At 43.3% G+C, this 19839-nt stretch overlaps 2 protein-coding genes across 5 annotated transcripts; one reads left to right on the forward strand and one right to left on the reverse strand.

Annotated features, from left to right (window-relative positions):
• The first annotated feature begins 951 nt into the window (after nucleotides 1-951).
• On the forward strand, nucleotides 952-10772 carry LOC110489505 (COP9 signalosome complex subunit 7a). 3 transcript variants are annotated; one of them, XM_036948069.1, is made up of 9 exons: nucleotides 952-1104; nucleotides 2455-2577; nucleotides 2732-2807; nucleotides 3820-3908; nucleotides 5882-6084; nucleotides 6478-6583; nucleotides 7379-7548; nucleotides 7781-7810; nucleotides 10175-10772. In XM_036948069.1, the coding sequence occupies exons 1-9, from the start codon at nucleotides 1006-1008 to the stop codon at nucleotides 10212-10214; spliced, it is 936 nt and encodes a 311-aa protein (XP_036803964.1). In that variant the 5' UTR covers nucleotides 952-1005; the 3' UTR covers nucleotides 10215-10772. The 3 variants fall into 3 exon arrangements, with proteins under 3 accessions (XP_036803964.1, XP_036803974.1, XP_036803983.1); XM_036948088.1 differs by having other exon boundaries at nucleotides 971-1104; nucleotides 2414-2577; XM_036948079.1 differs by lacking the exon at nucleotides 7781-7810 and having other exon boundaries at nucleotides 953-1104.
• Nucleotides 10773-12651: 1879 nt separating this feature from the next.
• On the reverse strand, nucleotides 12652-19680 carry LOC110489516. Of its 2 annotated transcripts, XM_036948101.1 has the most exons (6): nucleotides 19352-19680; nucleotides 18823-18881; nucleotides 18156-18571; nucleotides 17449-17527; nucleotides 15231-15374; nucleotides 12652-14158 (listed from the first exon to the last, which is right to left on the reverse strand). In XM_036948101.1, exons 2-6 carry the CDS (start codon nucleotides 18831-18833, stop codon nucleotides 14137-14139), a joined length of 672 nt encoding a protein of 223 aa, XP_036803996.1. In that variant the 5' UTR covers nucleotides 18834-18881; nucleotides 19352-19680; the 3' UTR covers nucleotides 12652-14136. The 2 variants fall into 2 exon arrangements, with proteins under 2 accessions (XP_036803996.1, XP_036804005.1); XM_036948110.1 differs by lacking the exon at nucleotides 15231-15374 and having other exon boundaries at nucleotides 18823-19680.
• Nucleotides 19681-19839: the final 159 nt, after the last annotated feature.

Raw genomic sequence — 19839 nt, forward strand, 5'->3', positions numbered from 1 at the left:
GAGAGGGAATCAGAGGGAAAGAGAGAGGGAATCAGAGGGAAAGAGAGAGGAATCAGAGGGAAAGAGAGAGGCTGAGATGTAGTGTGAAGGAAAAGGGATACAGAAGATTAGTTTAAATATTATATTGAGTAGAACGTCATTAGATTTAGTCTAAAAATATTTGGTTATCTATTTAGTTTCTCCCTGACTCTGGCACACATTCCAGTACAGTAGGTGACGGTAATGCACCATAACGTTGGATGCCAATCGCTGATAAACCACATCGAAGAAGATAATATTTTGCCACCAGATGGCACTATTTTAAAAGCAACCATCTGGTCCGCTCAGTCAATTCAATTCAATTGACTTTATTGACATGGCAAGTTCATTATTACTTACTTACATTGTCAAAGTATACATATCGAAAAATAAAAAAAAACTATATATTTATATATAAAATATGGTGGGATCAACAGCAATAATAATAGTAGTAGTGGACATGGGATTACCATTAACAACAACTACAACAACAATATTCATGAGAACAACAATACATTAAAGCAATGGTAGTAGACCAGTGTCAACATGACTGAGATATATGACATGACGTGGTATGAAAGACAAAACAAAACAAGATGGGAAATATTATCGACATTACTTTGCACTTTTCACTGGCTGTCCCTCCCTCAGGTTGTGGCAGGAGGACACATATTTGTCTGCCAAAACTGCACATTTTGGCTTTTCACCCAATAAATATTTTATTTTTTCTTCATCTTTTATAGCTTCAAATTGTTTGTATTGAATTATAATTTGGGGAAAGAAATATTCTCTTAGGTCTGAGTATTTGTCACAGTGTAATAGGAAATGCAGCTCTGTCTCTACCTGTCCCCTGGAGCAGAGTGAGCACAACCTGTCCTCTCTGGGCAGCCAGGTTTGTCTGTGGCGACCGGTCTCTATAGCCAGACTGTGCTCAGTCCCTTGTCAGTCAAGACAAACACTACCCTCCTCCTTTTCACGTTTCGTCCAATGAGCAGGGATGTTCTCCTTTGTTGTCAAACGTGCACTGACCGCGGAACTGGGCGATTCGGGGGACAGGCTATCAACTTGAGTTTGCTTACAAATAAGGTTATTTGTTGCTTTTATTTTATTTGAACATATTTGTAAACTAGTTTTTTTAATAAAGGTAATCGCACGGTTGCCCTTGCACCACTTAGCTACGTTAGAGTTGAGTCGGTAGATAACGAAAAACAGGATAGAGGCCTAACGTTACCGCTTTACAGTCATGTTGTGGTAACTTTAGCAGCAGCTAGCATGACTCTTCATAGTCATACTGTAGTAAGTTAGCTCTTATGTGTTAGGTTTGCTACCTAATTGGGTCAAACTTTAGCAATCTTTTTAGTTTGTGCTCCGTTGGGCCCGTTTTTAAGTAGCATTTCTCTTGAAAATATGCCATAAAGAGCTAGTGAACTAACGTTAGCTCGCTTCTAAGCGTGCAATCGGTTGTTCATGACTGTGACGCTAGCTAGCTAACATTAGTATTAGTCAGAAAATCGATCCCTGCCCTGGGACTCGGCATTGAATGAGCTTGACTCAAAACACTCCACACTAGGGCCAAGTTTAGTAGGTCGAACGATGCAGATATAATTGATCTGACATGATTCCTTATTTTACATGTCAGTGAATATTTTCCCTACTGCCCTACTGAATGTGCCCAGGTTAACCTACAGTAGCCGACTATTTGAGGGTAACGTTAATTGGCTACCTAAATAGCTACATTCTGAAGTAGTAGCCAAGTGTCCAAAGTCATGATTATCTGACAATGGCATGGAGTGTCCTAGTGCCCAGCCTAGGAAGGTTACTACTATGTAGCTAGCTAGGCTATTTGTAAGTACTGCTGTGTCTCCCTAATAATCTCTCCAAATAGCACAGCATATCAAATACAAATAGGTTAGATCTCAAATAATACATTCTCAGTGCTTTTAGTAGGGCCAATTTCATAGTCATATTAAGCAAGGCCCATTTAATGATGTAAAAGAATAATCTGCGTCTCTGACTAGCTTTGACCAGAAGGGTGTTTTTCAAAACACTTGCCTACACATCAGTTTACGAGAGTGAAAATTGAATTACTGACTTGGAGTCTTGCCACAAGGGCTATTCATATGATTGTTTGGTTAGACAGAGCTACAGGCATACATTAATAAAGTATTAAAGTTGTCTTGCTATTAAAAAAAAGAAGCTGATCAGCCTCTCAAATGTAAGATATGCAGTATTAACTGTTCATTGAAGGCCAACTATTTTATTCAAGACATTCTGTCTCTTTTTTCCTTTCCTATCTTCCCCCTTTCTCTCACACTCTTGCATTATCTGTCATTACTTCTCTTATCCTCATTTTGTCTTTCTCCTACTCACTTCTGTTTGCCTTCTGTCTTTTTAGCTCCTGCACATACTCTCACTCTGTCTTTCTCGCTCTCTCAGATGGAGGTAGAGCAGCTCCTCTCTCTCTCAGGCCCGGCGTTGGCCCAGGCCATAAGCTCTCTGCTGGAGACACCAGGCCTCTACGTGTTCTCAGACATCCTTGAGCTGCCCAACGTCAGAGAGGTAACACACACACTCACATGTAAGCACACTCACAAACAAGCACACCGTCACAGCCATTATCAAGGCACAGCTCTCACAGGAGGTGGTATAGCTAGAGACCATAACAAGCCCCCTCTATCTGTCCCCCACCACCCACCTTCTCCTCTACCCCAAGCTGGAGACAGGCCCGCACGCACCAGTGTATCAGCTACTCAACCTCTTCGCCTATGGAACCTACTGTGACTATAAAGGTATGACAGTGGCAGGCAGCGCTGCTGTGTAAAGAAGTCATCTAATATCCCTGGAGCTGTTTTATTATTAGCAGTATTTCTCTCCCCGCCAATTGGCCCTGCAGGCCAGGCTTCTCATCACTGTTGTAGGTTGTCACAGCCCCCTGTAATTTACAGAGTCAACCACAATATTTTATTTTGATCCTATACGAGGAGCCAAGTGACAATTTTTTTGCACGACAGAGGTTGGTCCCCAATAACCTCTCCTTTCTCTAGAAGTATGCACTTGTTCACTTTCCTTTGTGGATTTGGAATTAAATAACTGGTATATGGAAACTCCCTCTAGCATTCCTGGTGAAAAAAATGGGGTCCCCAGAAATTCTGGTTGGAAAAAATTGGGTCCCCGCTGAAACAGTTGACTACCATTGCTCTAGCCTGCCTACACCAATCCAATGCTTGTACATTTGTGGGAAGTAATGACACTTCAGGAGGAAGGAGAGATTATTGGGACTCAACCAGGGACAGACTTCTCTCAGGCATTTTGTTAGACATTCATATTGGTTGTAATTGGTTGCATTGTCATAAACTGCCAAATGAAATCCTGAATATCCTTTGAAATACCTGAATATGTAAAGGACTTGTCATTCTTTAGCAACACATTTAGTAACAAGACTTAATAAGAGACAAGCAAAAACGGAAGAGAGAAATACAAATATTTTTATGTCAACACATCGTATTCACTTCATAGTGCTTTTTAGAATTGCAAAATGGAGCACTGATGAAAAACTGTCAATACTCAAGTTTTTTTTAAAGCAACCACATACGCAGGCAACACACTCAAATGATTTTTCATTGTATTCCCTTGTGGAATTTAAAAGGCAGCAGCAGTTTCTGCCTGGACAGAGCCTGTACCCCTCTGTTTGTAATGATGTGTCCTTGTTATGAAAGGTCCCTGTCATGATGTGTCCCTTTCTGTTGCTCTCTCGCTGTCTGTTTCTTTTCCTTGTCTGTTTGTGGTATGTTATTCTTTCAGAGAGGGCAGCCTCTCTCCCAGAGTTGACCCCAGCTCAGAGGAATAAACTCCGTCACCTCTCCATCATCAGTCTGGCATCCAATCTCAAGGTAGAGTACCACCCATTCATCTGGTTTTAAATTCCTTACTCTGCTAGCTTTAGTACGCTCAATGTGGGTCACTCACATTATAATTATGGAAATAGTTGACAATGATATGTAATATAATGATAGCCATCATCCGTTTGCCATTTAATCTGAAGGTAACGCTCTCTGGACTTATCTTGTCTAGTTTTTCTGTTTATTTTGTTATTAAAGAATTGCAGGTCAAATAATAATTCTGTGCAGTTTTTCCATGGACTCCAATAGCCTACCTACAATTGTAGTCCTAACAATACTCAGCAAGCTTCAGTACCAAAAATAGCAAGTAATTCACTCAACTTTGATTTTAATGATGTGGTTATGAGACAACTTGCTTTGTAACTTTGACACATTAACAAGATAAATTACTCTGTGTTGTGAAGGACTTTATTAAGAGCCTGTCTGTGATGTGATCTAACTTTATTTATATCACATAGATGAGAATGATAGCAGCTGAGAATTAAATCATTATGAGATACTGTGTTAAGTATCCTGTCCTTTCTTCTTTGAGCTCTCTGTCTCTTTATGTATTTGTTGCTCTCTGCTGTCTATTCATCTAACTCTAAGATTGGCTCTCTCACCACCTCATTTCAACCCTATCCCCATTTCATATTTTTTCGCCCTCCCCCGTCTCTTTCTACCTTGCTTTATGCCCATCTCTCATTCTCTCCACTCTCCCTAATAAATAATTTATTGATTCATTTCTCTCTTTCTCTATTACTCTCCCTTCTCCCTTCCCCATTTCTCGTCTCGTCTTTCTCTTTCCGTCTTATTTTTTTATATTGTCATAGTATAAGTATGCCACATTGAATGTGTATGGGCACACCTTAACGCAAAGATTCACCCATTAAAATGTTATATCGTTATATCTCTGAGCAATGTTCTATTGGTTCCCGGGGTCATTTCATGTTTTCATGTGTATCTGAGTTATTTGGCCGGCTCTATTTCTGTGCTTTAACGGTGAATCGCTCAGATACACATGAAAACATGAAATGACCCCGGGAATCGATAGAACATTGCTCAGAGATGCACAAAAACATTCCAAATGGGTGAATCTATCCTTTAATTGCCCAATAAAGACCTAAAGCCCCCATGCAGTCTTTGTCATTTTATTTTTAAATCATCATTGTATGTCTAATAAATCACTGTTTATTAAAAGAAAATAACAACAAAATATATTTGTAAGAAAATATGTCCCCGAGCCTCCTTTGGCCCTTGAAATGCTCAGTTTGATCGTGTGGGCGTTAGGAAACAAATTTGAAGATATTTACATACACCGCCCTGATTGGCTGATAGGATGGCCTAGAGCCCTCACACTTACCCTTAACAGTCATTGGTCTATTTAATCATATCACATTGTGGCATTATAATGTGGGCCAAATGATCCATCCCACCTGAACAGGCTGAAATTCCAAGCATTTTTTTCAAACAGCTTTTACACAAAGTGCATTATCATAATTTTCACAATTTCTGAATTTCTGACCAAATAGTATGGAAATATATAAATAAATAAAAGTTATATCCAATTTTTTCTTGCACTGCCCCTTTAAAACTCCAAACTCCCCTCCTCTCTGGTAGCTATTTTGATGTAATGGTTTTGTAAATTTATATTGACCCGCCCTCCCTTCCTCTACCCCTCTCTTTTACCTTTCCATTCCTCACTCGTACATCATCTCTTCTCTCTCCTCACTGAAGTAATAAAGAGCATCTCAAATTCAACATCTTTCTCTCTCTGTGCCAGGTAACTTCTGTTGACCCAACATAGTAGAATTTGACGTTCTTTCTTGCCCTCTGTCCCCACCACCCTCACTCAACTCCCTCCTCACTGACATCATAAAGAGCATCTCAAATTCAACATCTTTCTCTCTCTCTCCCTGTGCCTGTTCACTTATATTGACCCAACATAATAGAATTTGACATTCTCTGTCTCCCTCTTCCCCCAGTGCCTGCCCTACTCTCTGCTCCTGCAGCAGCTGGAGCTGAAGAACGTGCGGGAGCTGGAGGACCTGCTGATTGAGGCGGTCTACTGTGACATCATTCAGGGCAAGCTGGACCAGAGGAACCAGCAGGTGGAGGTGGACTGCAGCGTGGGCCGAGACCTGGGGCCCAACGAGCTGCCCAACATAGCAAACACACTGCAGGAGTGGTTAGTTAGTGATATGTGTGTGCGAAAGAGCCGTGCATGTGCCAGGGTTTTGAGTCAATTCCATTTCAATTCAGGAAGTAAACTGAACCCCCCCCCCCCCAAAAAAAAAATTGAATTGGAAGTGCAATTTCAGTTTACCTCATGAATAGACTCCAACCCAGGTGTGTGTGTGTATAGGACAAGGTTAAACTTTATTTATAGAACACATTTCTTACAGTGGATGCATAATAATGACCAATACGATTTCTAAATGAGACAAATTAAAATAGTAAAACAATAAAATAAAAACAGTGGACATGATAGATACAATAAATGATGTATAGAATGGGATAAAAATAGATAGTATGATCAGTCATATCAGTGTCTAAATAATTATCTCTCTCTCTCTCTCAGGTGTTCAGGATGTGAGGCGGTCCTGTGTGGGATCGAGGAGCAGGTAACCAGAGCCAACCAATACAGAGAGAGCCAGCTGAAGGTCAAAGTTCAGGTGGAGACAGAGGTTAGTACCAGTAGCCACTTTTCTCTGGGTACCGTCAAAGATCATTTATTATATTGACAAGATAGTCAAGTGACAGCTCTAACAATGGAAATACATCTCCTCAAAGATGGAAGGCAGGCAGGAGGCGGCGAGATCTGGTGGGTCTATTCTAGCTAATGAGGCACAACTCCGTTATAAAGTCGTTTTGCCACTTGCTGAAATGGCACGTGCATCCACTTATATCATTGCATTTGTAAACAACTTAACCATTACAATAGCACATTAGCAATTAAATGTTTTGTTGACCAAATTTGACACCCATTAATCTCAATGCAAAAATTCCTCACTTCGTTGTCTTATTTTCATGGACAGGTTTTGGCTGGAGTAAACCCTCTCGCTTCTCTCCTTCCTCTCTGGTAGAGGTGAAGCCATAAGCAAAACGTATACTCAATGACCTAATTCAGTGTCCAATTTAGAGCTCTGTCCAGTGTCTTTATTTAGGCTGTAGGCCAGAGGTGGCTTTTCTGTCCTCTGAGTCAGTCTTCTTCAGCTTGAGGTAGAAGTTACTCTCCAACCTCTTCTTATTAGAAATAATAACAACACCTTAAGCTTTTCACACTACTGAGCCAAACCAGTGCCAAGCCAAGCTGTATTGGGCTGGCCTGGTTACGCATCCACCATAGCTGCTGGAAAGGACCTTGTGAGAAGAAAATATCCAAGACAGCCCAGTACATTCCGAGTCGGCCTTAGTTTGAATCAGGCACTTCTGTTCTGTCCTAAACTCCATTAGTTTACCTTTCCTTCACTCTCTCTCAGGTGTCAAACCTCCAGAAAACGCTAAAGGCCAGCTCCGCCTCCCCGTCGTCCGGCCCCGCTGCCGCTGGAGCCGCATCCAATCAGGATGCAGACCAGCCGGCCGAGCCACGAGACCCCGCCTCCTCTCAGGAACCACGGCAACCGGGCAAGAAGAGTTCAAAGGTCAAAGGGTAAGTAAGGTGATGTTCCTTAGGTCAATCCCATATTTTCATTGTTTGTGTGTCCATTCTTTTGGGATAGGCATTACCATTTGATGTTGGTGGGCTATCCTCAGGGTCATGTTATTTAGGGCAAGCAACAGAAACCATTTTTTAAACATTTCGCATCAAACAAAAAAATATAAGTCCAGGTAATACCTGTTTCAGTCCTAGGTGTCTTATGAACATGACCTCGTCCTTCCAGGGTCCCGGCAGAGGTGTGGTTCAAGCCGAGGCAAGAATAAACATTTGTGTGTATTTTCAAAAACATTCCAATCACTTCAGACGAATTCAAACGGCACGGATTCGATTACGCAACCACTGGATTTCATGTCATTTCGCAGCATCTTCAACTCGAACACAGTAATATTTTGGTTGTTTGTACAACAAACATCCATTTAAACGCCAGCTGCCAGTGGAAGTGGGAACAGTGACTGTGTGTGTGTCTGCATAGCGTATCTTCATTAGCCTGAGAGGCTGTGCTTTGTAGTGGTACTCACAGTGGTACCAGTGGCCCTCTCTCTTCTGGGCCAATTACAACACTAATTCCTTATCTGTCCTGGATTATTTTTTTATGTCACTGAAGTGAATAAAAAAATATAGAAATAAAAAAAGCTTCAGGTGTTAAAAGGAAATGTTTATTTTTTATTACATGAGTTTTTCTGTTCCAGTTAAACGAGTGATTATAATTAATTTACTAGGGGACATTTTGACAATGAAAGAAAAATGTAGAGATGATTTAAGATTCTTGGTGGCATTGGACTTTATTCACTGAAAACAGTTTAACTGGAGATTTGGATTGCCTCACATAAAAAGCATTCACAGTATCTACTGTAAACCACCTTCTCGTGGTAGGAGTAGTACAGTAATAGTCATTTGTTTGCCAACATTGTAATTGAAACATCCCTGCAATATGTGGCGTAATGAGTTGAACCAAAGGCCATCATAAACAAACCTTGTTCATAACGGTGTTGTGTTACAACTATCATACAACTTGAACTAAAACAGCCAGGAATGTATTTGCTTGATTTGAGAAATTGGCATATAATACAAAGCAGGTTCAATGAGTTAGCCAGTCCGCTCCCCCCCCCCCAGAATATTTAGGCAAGGTAACTGGCTAACTGATTTATCCATCGCCCTATACTACGAATCTGGTTTGAGAAATTAGCGAGGTAACTTTGGTCAACTCTGGGTTCAACTCGGGATAACCGGTGACATGAATGTGGCTATATTTCTATAGCAAAGAATCCTTCAGAACTAACCTGCTCTGGGACAGACTAGGGCTAACTCGTTTTATTTGAATAAAGTGTCTGAGCCGCGACTTAAGGATCAATGAAATCAGATTGCCTCCCCCCGTATATATTGCGTCGTCATCCTCTTCATTTGAGGAAGACGACTCATTTAAATATTTTATTAATCAAATGTTTGTTTTGTGTACATTTTTTTTTTTTTATGTTAAAATACCTAGCACATCATTTAGTAATGACAGAATGCATTTGAAACATCACGCACAGTAAAACATTTGTACGACTTAATCAAAATATGTTATTGATAGTAACCTTAGTGGGTAAAAGGCGCTTGTTCTTTGACGAGCACACCAAAGACGGCATTCCGATACGTGATAAAAGAAAAACGGCAATTCTAACAGCCCATAGCCTGCTGAATTTGCAAGATAACTTTTCTTTAATTCTGATTTCGGGCACAAATGAAAATGTGACACCGACTGGCCCATGGATTTACGTGTTAGCATTGTCTTTGTAAAGAGTTCGCCGTTCGAAATGAATACAAGCTCAGCTCGAGTAAGCGGCGGGTGCACGATCAATATCCACCTTGCACCTTCGTAAAATGAATAAAGGCCTGAGCTGGAATGTGAAGCTAACTGAAGCTGAGTATATCTAGCTTGTCTCTTGTACAGGATGCGAACAGGTGACTGACGTTTCGACGTCAAGCTGACATCTTCCTCTACCCCTCTTCTGTTTAGTGAAGACAGGCGTGTATTGGAGATCTGCCTTTAAAAGCCGTTTGAAGTGGGGACTGTGCGCTACCTGTTATATAATATGCTGGTCTGCTCCTACCTGTAGATTTTATTCAGACTGCATGAAATGAGAGGGGATACAGAGACGGGGAGATGGAGGGTGGGGTCGGGATTCATACCCACATTGGGTTGGTGTATGTGTGCTGCATGCCGTGGTCTTACACGCTAGACCAGCCGCAGTCATTCATATATTTGTAAAAAAAAAATAGTTTCGTGATTTAGGGGACATGCAGGGATCAATCATCTAGCCTATTGTTTCTCGGTCCTGGGGACCCCCAAGATGTGAATATTCCGTTTTTTTGCCCTAGCACTATTACAGCGGATTCAAATAATCAAAGCTTACTGATGAGTTTGGGAAACACTGATCTAGCGCGAGGTGCAGCGTGTGAAATGACCTCGGAGCAGAGCGACAATCTGCCTTCAGGAGAAATTCCACTTTGATACCCGCCTACGTCTATTGGAGAGGGCGTTTATCTGCTGCAACGTGAAGAAGAAACGGCTGCTTGTTGGAGACGTCATTTTAGGGTAATGTAATAACTGTTGTCTGTTTTTGTTTGGTCTCAGGCTCCGTGGAAGTGGGAAGATCTGGTCCAAGTCCAACTGAAGGCAGAGATGCAGAGAGACCCGGGAAAAACCCCCACTGATCCACTGTCAGATGGATGGACAGACACATAGACCCACACAGACTCATAGACCGATAATGTGACCAATGCACAGACAACACACTAAGATTTACACACACACATCCATGCACGCGCATACACACACACACTGTGTGTGTGTGTATGTCTGTATATATGTATATACAGACACTGAGTCAGACAGACACACTTGCAGCGTCTGACACCCATTCTGATAGGTGTGTACACACAACCAGACAGACGGACTATCTGCACTGTGTATATACACAGACCCAAACCCATTCTAACATGTACACAGAGAGAGACAGACTGAGTATAATCTTTTCTGGGCAGAGCTTCGCTGCTGTCTGTATTATCAAGAGAATCAGAGCCACAAGCAGTGAAACTGAATGTGTGTATTTGATGTGTGTACTCTGTGTTACACTTTTTGTTTGTTTGTATTTTTTTCTGCTGAGGATTGAGTTGAGACGTATAAAATCAGGATATTAATTGTTGGTAATAAATTGAACCCCCTCTATTCATTTAGTCTCTGTTTTTTTGGGCATACTTCAAAGTGCAATTGGAGGTTGCATCACTAGCTAAATGTTAACTCACAGAAGGGGGATATCTGTGTTAGGTCAGACCCTTAATTAGGTTATCCCCAAAGAGACTAATATATTAGAGCGCTGGAACTACCCTTGTGATCAGTCGGCTTGGTTACACACACTCTCTCAGCCTCATTTTCTCTGCCACATACACACATCAGACAGACACACATAGGGCATTCATATTTGATATCGGTATATTTTGCCCAAAGCTTCTATTTCACCGTCAAAATTGCCTGTCGGAATTGTCTGCCCTCCCTCCCCCCCAATCACACGCTCCAAATTTCATTTTTCACGTTCAATCCTGTCCGTGTCTCTTTTTCGCTCGCTCGCTTTCTTTCTCTCTCCTCAGCCTCCCTCTGTTTTCTCTAAAAACCCTCTCTCCCTATCCTGCATGACGTTAATGGTAGCTATTAACTCCCATGGAACCCACAGAGAGAGAGAGAAAAGGGGGATGGAGAGATAGGGAAATTATCCTATTCCGTTTTAACCCCATTTCCACTTCCCAACTTTTTTTCCTCCCCCTTTCCGTCCCTCCCTATAAATAGCCGTGTTAATTTCAGTCAGTGTGATTGAGCTTTACTGTTTCACAGTTTGCTCGGTTCCTACCAGATGGGAGCTGTGAGTTCTAGCAGCTGTACACCTAGGTGGCGAAGTGGTCTAAGGCACTGCATCTCATTGCAAGAGGCATCACTGCAGTCCCTGGTTCGAATCCTGCATCACATCCGGACGTGATTGGGAGTCCCATAGGGTGGCGCACAATTGGCCCAGCATCGGCCGTCGTAAAAATAAGAATTTGTTCTTAACTGACTTGCCTAGTTAAATAAAGGTTACGAAAAAAAGAAAAAAAGTGTGTTTATGTGGCTGTGAGAGGGATACTTTGTGCGTAAAACTTCAGATGTGACTTTGCATGTGTATACCTAACTGTGTGTCCTTCCTTAAACACACAGACTACGGAGCTCTACAGCGTCTTCTGGTTGGACTCATAATCAGCCAGTAGTTAACTTTGGAGTGGACTTCAGCCAATCAATTACTTTGATTGATCATTAAAATGCCCAGAGGAAATGAAAAAGCAACAGCATACACTGTCCTCTGTCTCTCTCACACCGCAGCTTCTAATACTTCCAGTAAATGTAGGATTTTCTATGGGTATGTCTCGACAGTGTAAAGTGGCTGTATCTCCTGTATCTTATTACAGATTTGAAAGCACATTAGTTTAGGATGATGTAGTGTAGACCTGACAAGCATCACCTGACCTAGGATAAAATAGAGAAGAAGAGAGATTGTCATGATCAGGAAGTATAACTGCACCAGTGCCATATATTTATATTTTAATACATGGCTCTGATCTGCACTAGAAGCCAAATGGAACTCGCAGTTAATGGATTTGAATGACACAATTAGAACACATGGCTCCCATGTGTATTTCCTGGTCTCTTTTATGACAATCTCTCTTCTCCTTCTCATCATAAAGTTTAGTACAGATGCTAGGTTGGAGATAATGGTTAAGACATAATAATTGTAATATCCCATATGTCTTTGCATAAATGAGGTAGGATTCTAAACGAAGGGATCGGGGATGCTAGTTAGCAACAGCACCTGTCCCATGAATCTGTTGCTTTTTCATAAGTCTCCTCATGGAATTATTAGGTTGTCGTAACCTGGGTATCTTCAACCTAGGACGGATGAAGGAAAGGAGGCAACTCAGGCCAGTTGAGATACATCCATTGTTCTCCTGTAAGTCTGGCCCTCGCACATTGTCAATTCTATCTTGACCCAAAGCCACTGGCCAGTAAAGTCCAGTCGGATACCATGGTAAAACACCAGTGTTGAGTTTTTATTGTTTTTCCATCATACAGTGGAACCACACGTCTACAGGTATGCTACTGAGAACCAAGGAACACTAGACTGCAGAACGACACGAGTCACGTATGATGTCACAACACTATGTGTACTAGTGTAGTGGAAGTCCAGAGGGTCATTTCTCAAAGCTGGTGGAAGAGTTGGACAGGTAAATTACCCTAACATCCTACAGTAAACACTAGTGTAAGCTTTGAAGTCAGTGACGAATTTTGATAGAAACAACAGATGATGGTAATATGACTCATTAATTCTGGACTGAATCATTTATACCCATTATGTTAACCTGCAACCACCATTGATTGTACCACATGTATCGTTTGATTGTACTGATTGCAATATATGCAAACATGTATTGCACATTGTTTAAACCACTTTTCATATACAACAAGGATAACTTTCCGCAAGTTCCCTGGTTTTCCAGTAATCCCGGTTGGGAAATTCCTGTATTTCCTTCCCTCCTAATTCCAGGAATCTTGGCTGGAAAACCTGGGAGTTTTGGGAAAAGTACAGAATTTCACAACCCTATATAGAGCAGTACTATATAAAACACTGCTCATCCCCATGCTCCAGAGACAAAATAACACGCTCACAAAGGCACAACAAAGAGAACCGGCAAAGAAGCGAGAAAATTAAAGGAACAAATGAAGAGAATAATTTAGGGAATAAAAAACACCCAGAAAACACATTGCGAATGTGGAAGCTGCAGTGGGCCTATTTGCATTCCAAGCTTCCAAGCGGGAGTAAACAGCGATTTTTGGACCGTGTCGTGTTAAGCACATTGGCTGCTGGCGAAAACATTGCCAACCAGCTTTGTGAAATACCCCCTTCAGTCCTAGGCAACAGGGATTGTTTTAACCCTTCACCAGCTAGCTGAAAACCTATATTTCAGTTTCAGATAACACACATATTTCACGTTCAACTAAGTTTCAACAACCAAGTCCACTATTTCATCATAGTTCAAGGTTCAGCTACACAAGATAGCTGTATGAATATTCCAAAATATTCCCCATATAGCTATGCGGTTTTGGCACCGGCGGGACTGAAACGTTCTATTGATATCTAACACTGTTTGCTTGTGAATTAGTCAAAGCGGATAAAGCAGAGGGAGCTGTATGTGTGTTGCTGCTACAGCCCGGGGCAGTACAGACAACGGAATATAAAACAGAGCGGAAGGCTCGGTCGGTCGACAGTGACAGAGAGCCATAGGAAAGTGGAGAACAGAGGCGTGGGAGGATGGCAGCAGGAAGGAAGGGATGAGATCGGGCTTTTCTCCGTCAGGAAGAAGGGATGGAGGGAAAAAGAGGTTTTGCCATGGCTGGATACCTGGTTTCCTGAAGTTCATTTTCACAGTCAAAGATAAATAGAAGAACGCGGTGGGCCACGACGGGCACACCCTCCGGCGGTGTTGACGTTCTCCGTCGCATCCCGTAGAAAAGCCTCAGAGGTTCACCACGGGGATCCTGACGGAGAAAGAGAGAGAGAGAGAGAGAGGGGGCAGAGGAAAAGGGTTAAGGGACAGGAGAAGGGTAGAACTGGAAACAGGGTTAAGTGACAGGAGAAGGAGAAGGGTAGAACTGAAAAAAGGGTTAAGGGACAGGAGAATGGTAGAACTGGAAAAAGGGTTAAGGGACAGGAGAATGGTAGAACTGGAAAAAGGGTTAAGGGACAGGAGAATGGTAGAACTGGAAAAAGGGTTAAGGGACAGGAGAATGGTAGAATTGGAAAAAGGGTTAAGGGACAGGAGAAGGGTAGAACTGGAAAAAGGGTTAAGGGACAGGAGAATGGTAGAACTGGAAAAAGGGTTAAGGGATAGGAGAAGGGTAGAACTGTATAAAGGGTTAAGGGATAGGAGAAGGGTAGAACTGGAAAAGGGAGGAGGAGAGGGAAAAGAGCACTTCTAGAATTAGAACATAATACGTTATTAGTATTATATAACACTAGAGTAGGGAGAATTTGGAGTAGGTGAAAGAAAAGTACGAAAACTAGAGTAGGGGAAAGAAAGAGAGAGAAGTAGAACTGGAGCGGGAATGGGGGGTAGAAAGGACAAGAAGGAGAGGAGAAACGAGGAGAACTGGAGTAGAGTCCAATTATCCTGATTGAAATTAACTTTAAATCCCCGGCTATAAAAACATCATTTCATGGGTTGTGCGCTCACTGCTTCCAGAGCTGTGTGACTCATAGGAGAGGAAGTTCTTAAACACACACACATCTCACATCCATAACACTCCAGGCCTGTGTACTCCACAGAGACTAACACTGACGCCTAATTATGCACATATACCATTATGATGCTCATACACCACACGGGGAGAGGGAGCAAGCACTCCTTGACACATCATCCACTCACTGACAAACACACACACACATGCATCCACACATATATCCATGCAGACATTCGCAGACAAATTGATTCAGACACAGAAGCGCGCACACACACACACACACACACAAATCAATGTACTAACAACTCCACACAAATACACACAAACACTCTCCCTCTCTCTCCAGTGAGCTGGTGAGGCGACTCATTACCTCTCCCTGTCGGTAAAGGAGGGGGTGCCGTGCAGCGTCTGCCGGCTGTCCTCCAGAGCCAGGGAACGAGGGAGGGCGAGAGAGAGAGGGGGGGCCACGCCACGGGAAAGCGGGGGCGGGTGCTGGGAACAGCTGCGGTCGTAACTGGCAGAGAGAGAGAGAGACGGAGTAAGAGAGAGAGACGGAGAGCGAGACTGAGTGAGAGGAAAAGAGGGAATGACATGGGCATTTAACAGCGGCGAACACATTACAACGCCTCTGAGAGAGAGTTAATGCACTCATTTGACTCATTAAAGCGCTGTCAGACGAGAGGGAGAAGAGGAGAGAGGTTGCAAGAAAGGGAGGGAGGGAGAGAAAGAGTGTGGTGGTCGAGGTTGAAATAGCGGGTAGAGAGAGAGAGAAAGAAAGAGGGTAAAGAGGTGAAGGAAACAGAGGGTGTGAGAGAGGTAAAGAGAAAGAGAAAGGGGGGATACCTAGTCAGTTGTACAACTGAATGCCTTCAACTGAATTGTGTCGTCCGCATTTAACCCAACCCCTCTGAATCTTAGAGGTGCGGGGGGGGCTGCCATAATCGACATCCACGTCTTCGGTGCCCGGGGAACAGTGGGTTAACTGCCTTGCTCAGGGGCAGAACGACAGACTTTGACCTTGTCAGCTCGGGGATTCGATCCAGCAACCTTTTGGGTTACTGGCCCAACGCTCTAACCACTAGGCTATCTTCCCGAAACGGGGATCGGGGGGGGGGGAATGAAAAGGAAGAAAGGGGGAGTGATGAAACGAGAGCGTGAGAAGAAGGGGATACAGGGCTGATGTGGGGAAACATTGTTCCAATCACGTGTATGAGTTATGATGTTGTTGGCACAGTGAGAGTCACAGGTACACCATACACACAGCTCTTTGGAGCACTCACACACACAACAAAGACTTTTTCACAGCCACACACTGTAGATCACAGACATGCAGTTCCAGTCATGCAAACTATTCACATATGCATGTGTGTGTGTACTCACGCGCACACACACACACACGCACGCACACACACACACACACACGGTGAAACGTTCTCCAACATCGATTGCTTTTCCATTATCACAATCAACAGAATTCTATTCAATTCTATACGGTCTTGTCTCGATTCAATCCCCTACTGTAATCCGTCAAACACCTATTCCATTCCCACTGTAACCTTCCCTCCATTCCTCACCACAATTTACCCAATATGTATATTTACAGTCATACTGAAACTGCAACAAAAGCCCACACTTACACAAGACACAGAGAGAGAGAGAGATACTCTTGCTCCAATTAAGCACTGCAACAACACTTGTTTCCAGCACAATTACTTTCAACCAGCCTACAGTGGAGACAGAGAGAGAGAGAGATAGCGGGAGAGAGAAAGAAAAAAAAGAGAGAGAGGGAGAGGGAGGGAGCGACAGAGAGAGATGGGGCTTATCGTGTATCGGCACACAGTGAGCAGAGGGATTATCTGAGGATCTGGAGCTGGCCCGGGCAGTGCTGGGAGTAATAGGAGACTGGGGAAGAAGATAAGAATACTGTGTGACGATCAAGGATCAACCAGAACCCAGTATTACTGAAAGGTGATGAAGCTAAATTAAAGTAAAGGATGAAGAATGGGGATGAGAAAGAGAGAGGGTGGGGAGGGGGGGGGGGGGGTTGAAAAGAGAGAGTAGAGACAGGAAGGAGAGAGAGAAATTAAGAGTGACAGAAGGTAAGAAAAATAAAGCAGGGGAAAGAGACAAAAAGAGGGCAAGACAGAGAAAGAGATAGAGAGACAAATGGGAGAATAGGAGGAGTGAAAGAGTGAGAGAGCAGGTGGGAAGAAGAGACCTCCATTGTCAAACAACAGAAGCGAACAGCACGAGCCCTCCTCCACATTCCAGAGGTCAGAGTTTTCATTTCACGTTAGAGTATGCACAACGCACACCCAACTGATTTTGTAGGTGAATGGTACATCAAAGATGATATGAAAACAAAAGAGAACACAGCGTCAACCCGAAGTGGTTGAAATTGCACCACCTTCAACCTCTGAAAGCCTTTAAACATTGGGAAGGTATTTTCATCCGCTATCTACAGTAGATCCGAGTTTTACCATTCCCATGTTCAAACAAATAACACTGTTGAAGGTCCCTGATGTACATAACAACTATGTTTCAGAGAAGGGGTAGAAAGAAAAAGAGAGGTGGGGGGGGATTCTTACCAGAGTTTGGCTGTTATGATGACAGCAGTCAGGATGAGCAGAGAGGAGATGGTCACTGTGACGTAAAACTGAGGGTCCACTGGAGAACACGCGCACACACACACACACACACACACACACAAACACACACACACACACACACACACAGAGGAGTTACCGTTCACATGGTTGGAAATCAGCACAATAGAAGAAAACCAGTGTCATGTGCATTAGAGCATGCAGCGGAAAACGCTTTTGAAATGTTTTGCAACCAAAAACAAAAATGTGCGTTTCTTATTGGACAAGTCCAGGTAGACCATCCCTGTTTCAGTCATTTCTCTTCCGTTTGGTGCCTTATGAATATAACCCAGGTCAACTGCAATGATGTAAGAAAAAAACACAACTCTGCTTTTCGAGAATTCCCATACTGTCAGTAAAGAAACTCAAAGGAGAATGAGCCGATGAAGTCATCCATTCCATCGCTTGGTGTGTGATGTCACCCATTATTTTTTTGTGTGTTTTTGTGAGTTCAGAAAACTCTATTAAGCATTCTCCACCACCAAGACACAGCCATCCATCCACACAAAGCCAGCCCAGTGGGAATTGAAGTTACTCCCTTGATGCCCTCAGAGTTCTTCTGATGTCTTTGTTCCAAAACACTCTATTCTCATGCCCACCAACACAAATCCTTTCTTTCTTTAATCTTTACTGATTTCTATGGTGCCCACCTTCCTCAGGCTCTCTCTCCTCTGCCTCACTTCCTCCATCCTCCACTCCTTCTGCGTCCGGGGCCTCCAGCAGATCCAGGGGCTCCTGGGGCAAAACGCTGCCCGGTGCACTCTGATGATGCAGCCAGGCCTCAGCGGTTGTCGTGGGGACTTCGTGGCCATGGTGGTACAGGTCCGCTTCCTGGCTGGACAGAAAGTGATGCGTCTCGTCCTCCAGGGCTAGTGTGGGGCCCCAGTCCACGGACCAAATAGGGGTGGGTGTGACCTGTCCTGTGATGGACAGCTGGGCTGAGAAGGCCTCCACCTGCCCCTCGCCCTCGTCGTCACGGTTACAGGTTGAGGGTCGCGTCACCGCGGCAACCAGGAGAAATAAAAGGCAGCGGTGGGCGGTCAGTCGTTTGACAGGAGAGATGGAGCTGAGAGAGAAAGAGAGAGAGAGAAGAAAGGAAGGAAGGAAGGAGAAAAGAAGAGAAAGACGGAGGGAGAAATAAAGAGAAGCAGAAAGAGGTGGGAGAAAGAAAAAAGGGAGGCAGAAAGAGAAATAGAGCACGATTAACACTACAAATGCATTGTCCACTGTCTAACTGGACTCCTCATGCAACATGCATACAACCAGAGGGTCTGACTCTGTGTCCGTCTAAACATCCACTCACTCTCTCCATCTTACCATCTCTCCATCGCTTCGTTCTGTTCACTGAGCCCCAACTCCTCCGATCATCTCTCTCTCTGGGAGGAAAGAAGAAAAAGAAAAGAGAGAGAGAGAGAGGGAGGGTTCACTTCTCTTCTGACACTGATATTGAAAATGTAAACAGACACTCATAGACGGCAGTACAGGAATACACACACACCCCTCTCTCTCTCTTTCTCTCTCTCTCTCTCTCTCCTGGGCAGTGGCACTCCTGGCTGTCCAAAATGAGCGCTTAATTTTGCCACATGCTTATACAGTTCGCACATCAGACATGCAAGCACACGGCTGTGCACAAAACATTCATCATACGCATTCATGGGGCCAATATCCCATAAGGTGGTACTTTTAGCTCCAGAAAGATTGACTTCATATCTACTACCGCTGTCACTCAGTCAACCAGACAGGAACACACACTCTCTCTCTCTCACACACCCACCAGCAGACAACTCACTGTCACACAAGCACGCACACAACATTCACTCAGACAGATATCAGTTAACATGCCTACCTCTGGCTGAAGAGAGAGGGAATGAGGGAGACGATGAGAAAGGGGGAGATATAGAGAGCGAGTAGGAAAAGGCATTGGTTGCCTTAGCGACAGAGACATGTAGAGTCAGAGAGAGAGAGAGAGAGCGAGGAGGAGGACGGAGGGAGACTGTAGGAAAGATTGAAATGCTAATTATGCTTTTAACTCGCTCAATTAAAAGGACAGCAAAAAAAATGAAATGTACTTGAGGACGGAAATAATGAAGATACAGAAGATGGCGTTAATGTTCTCATTTTGGGGGCAGAGGAAAAAAGTATTCTGTTATGTTCAGAAAACACTGATACAAGCCAGAGAGTGGCGAGACAGAGAGGTGGAGGAAAATCAATATACATTAATTTACACAAGGACAGGTTGAGTGGGGTGATAAACAGAATAACTAGTGTTCATAATAAATGAGGTGCCACCACAGGGATACACAATATGAAGGAGAAATATTTGGAGGCAGGAAG

The sequence above is a fragment of the Oncorhynchus mykiss genome, chromosome 2, assembly GCF_013265735.2.
Source record: "Oncorhynchus mykiss isolate Arlee chromosome 2, USDA_OmykA_1.1, whole genome shotgun sequence".
Classification (NCBI taxonomy): domain Eukaryota; kingdom Metazoa; phylum Chordata; class Actinopteri; order Salmoniformes; family Salmonidae; genus Oncorhynchus; species Oncorhynchus mykiss.

Excerpts from the sequence above, each read along its gene's own strand:
- LOC110489505 (XM_036948069.1), top strand. The coding sequence starts at position 1,006 with ATGAGCAGGGATGTTCTCCTTTGTTGTCAAACGTGCACTGACCGCGGA. Across the intron at positions 6,085-6,477 it reads GCAAACACACTGCAGGAGTG|GTGTTCAGGATGTGAGGCGG; the intron begins GTTAGTTAGTGA and ends TCTCTCTCTCAG. Across the intron at positions 7,811-10,174 it reads GAGGTGTGGTTCAAGCCGAG|GCTCCGTGGAAGTGGGAAGA; the intron begins GCAAGAATAAAC and ends GTTTGGTCTCAG.
- LOC110489516 (XM_036948101.1), bottom strand. Across the intron at positions 15,375-17,448 it reads ATCATAACAGCCAAACTCTG|TTACGACCGCAGCTGTTCCC; the intron begins GTAAGAATCCCC and ends TCTCTCTGCCAG. Across the intron at positions 14,159-15,230 it reads TCCTTTACCGACAGGGAGAG|GATCCCCGTGGTGAACCTCT; the intron begins GTAATGAGTCGC and ends TTTCTCCGTCAG.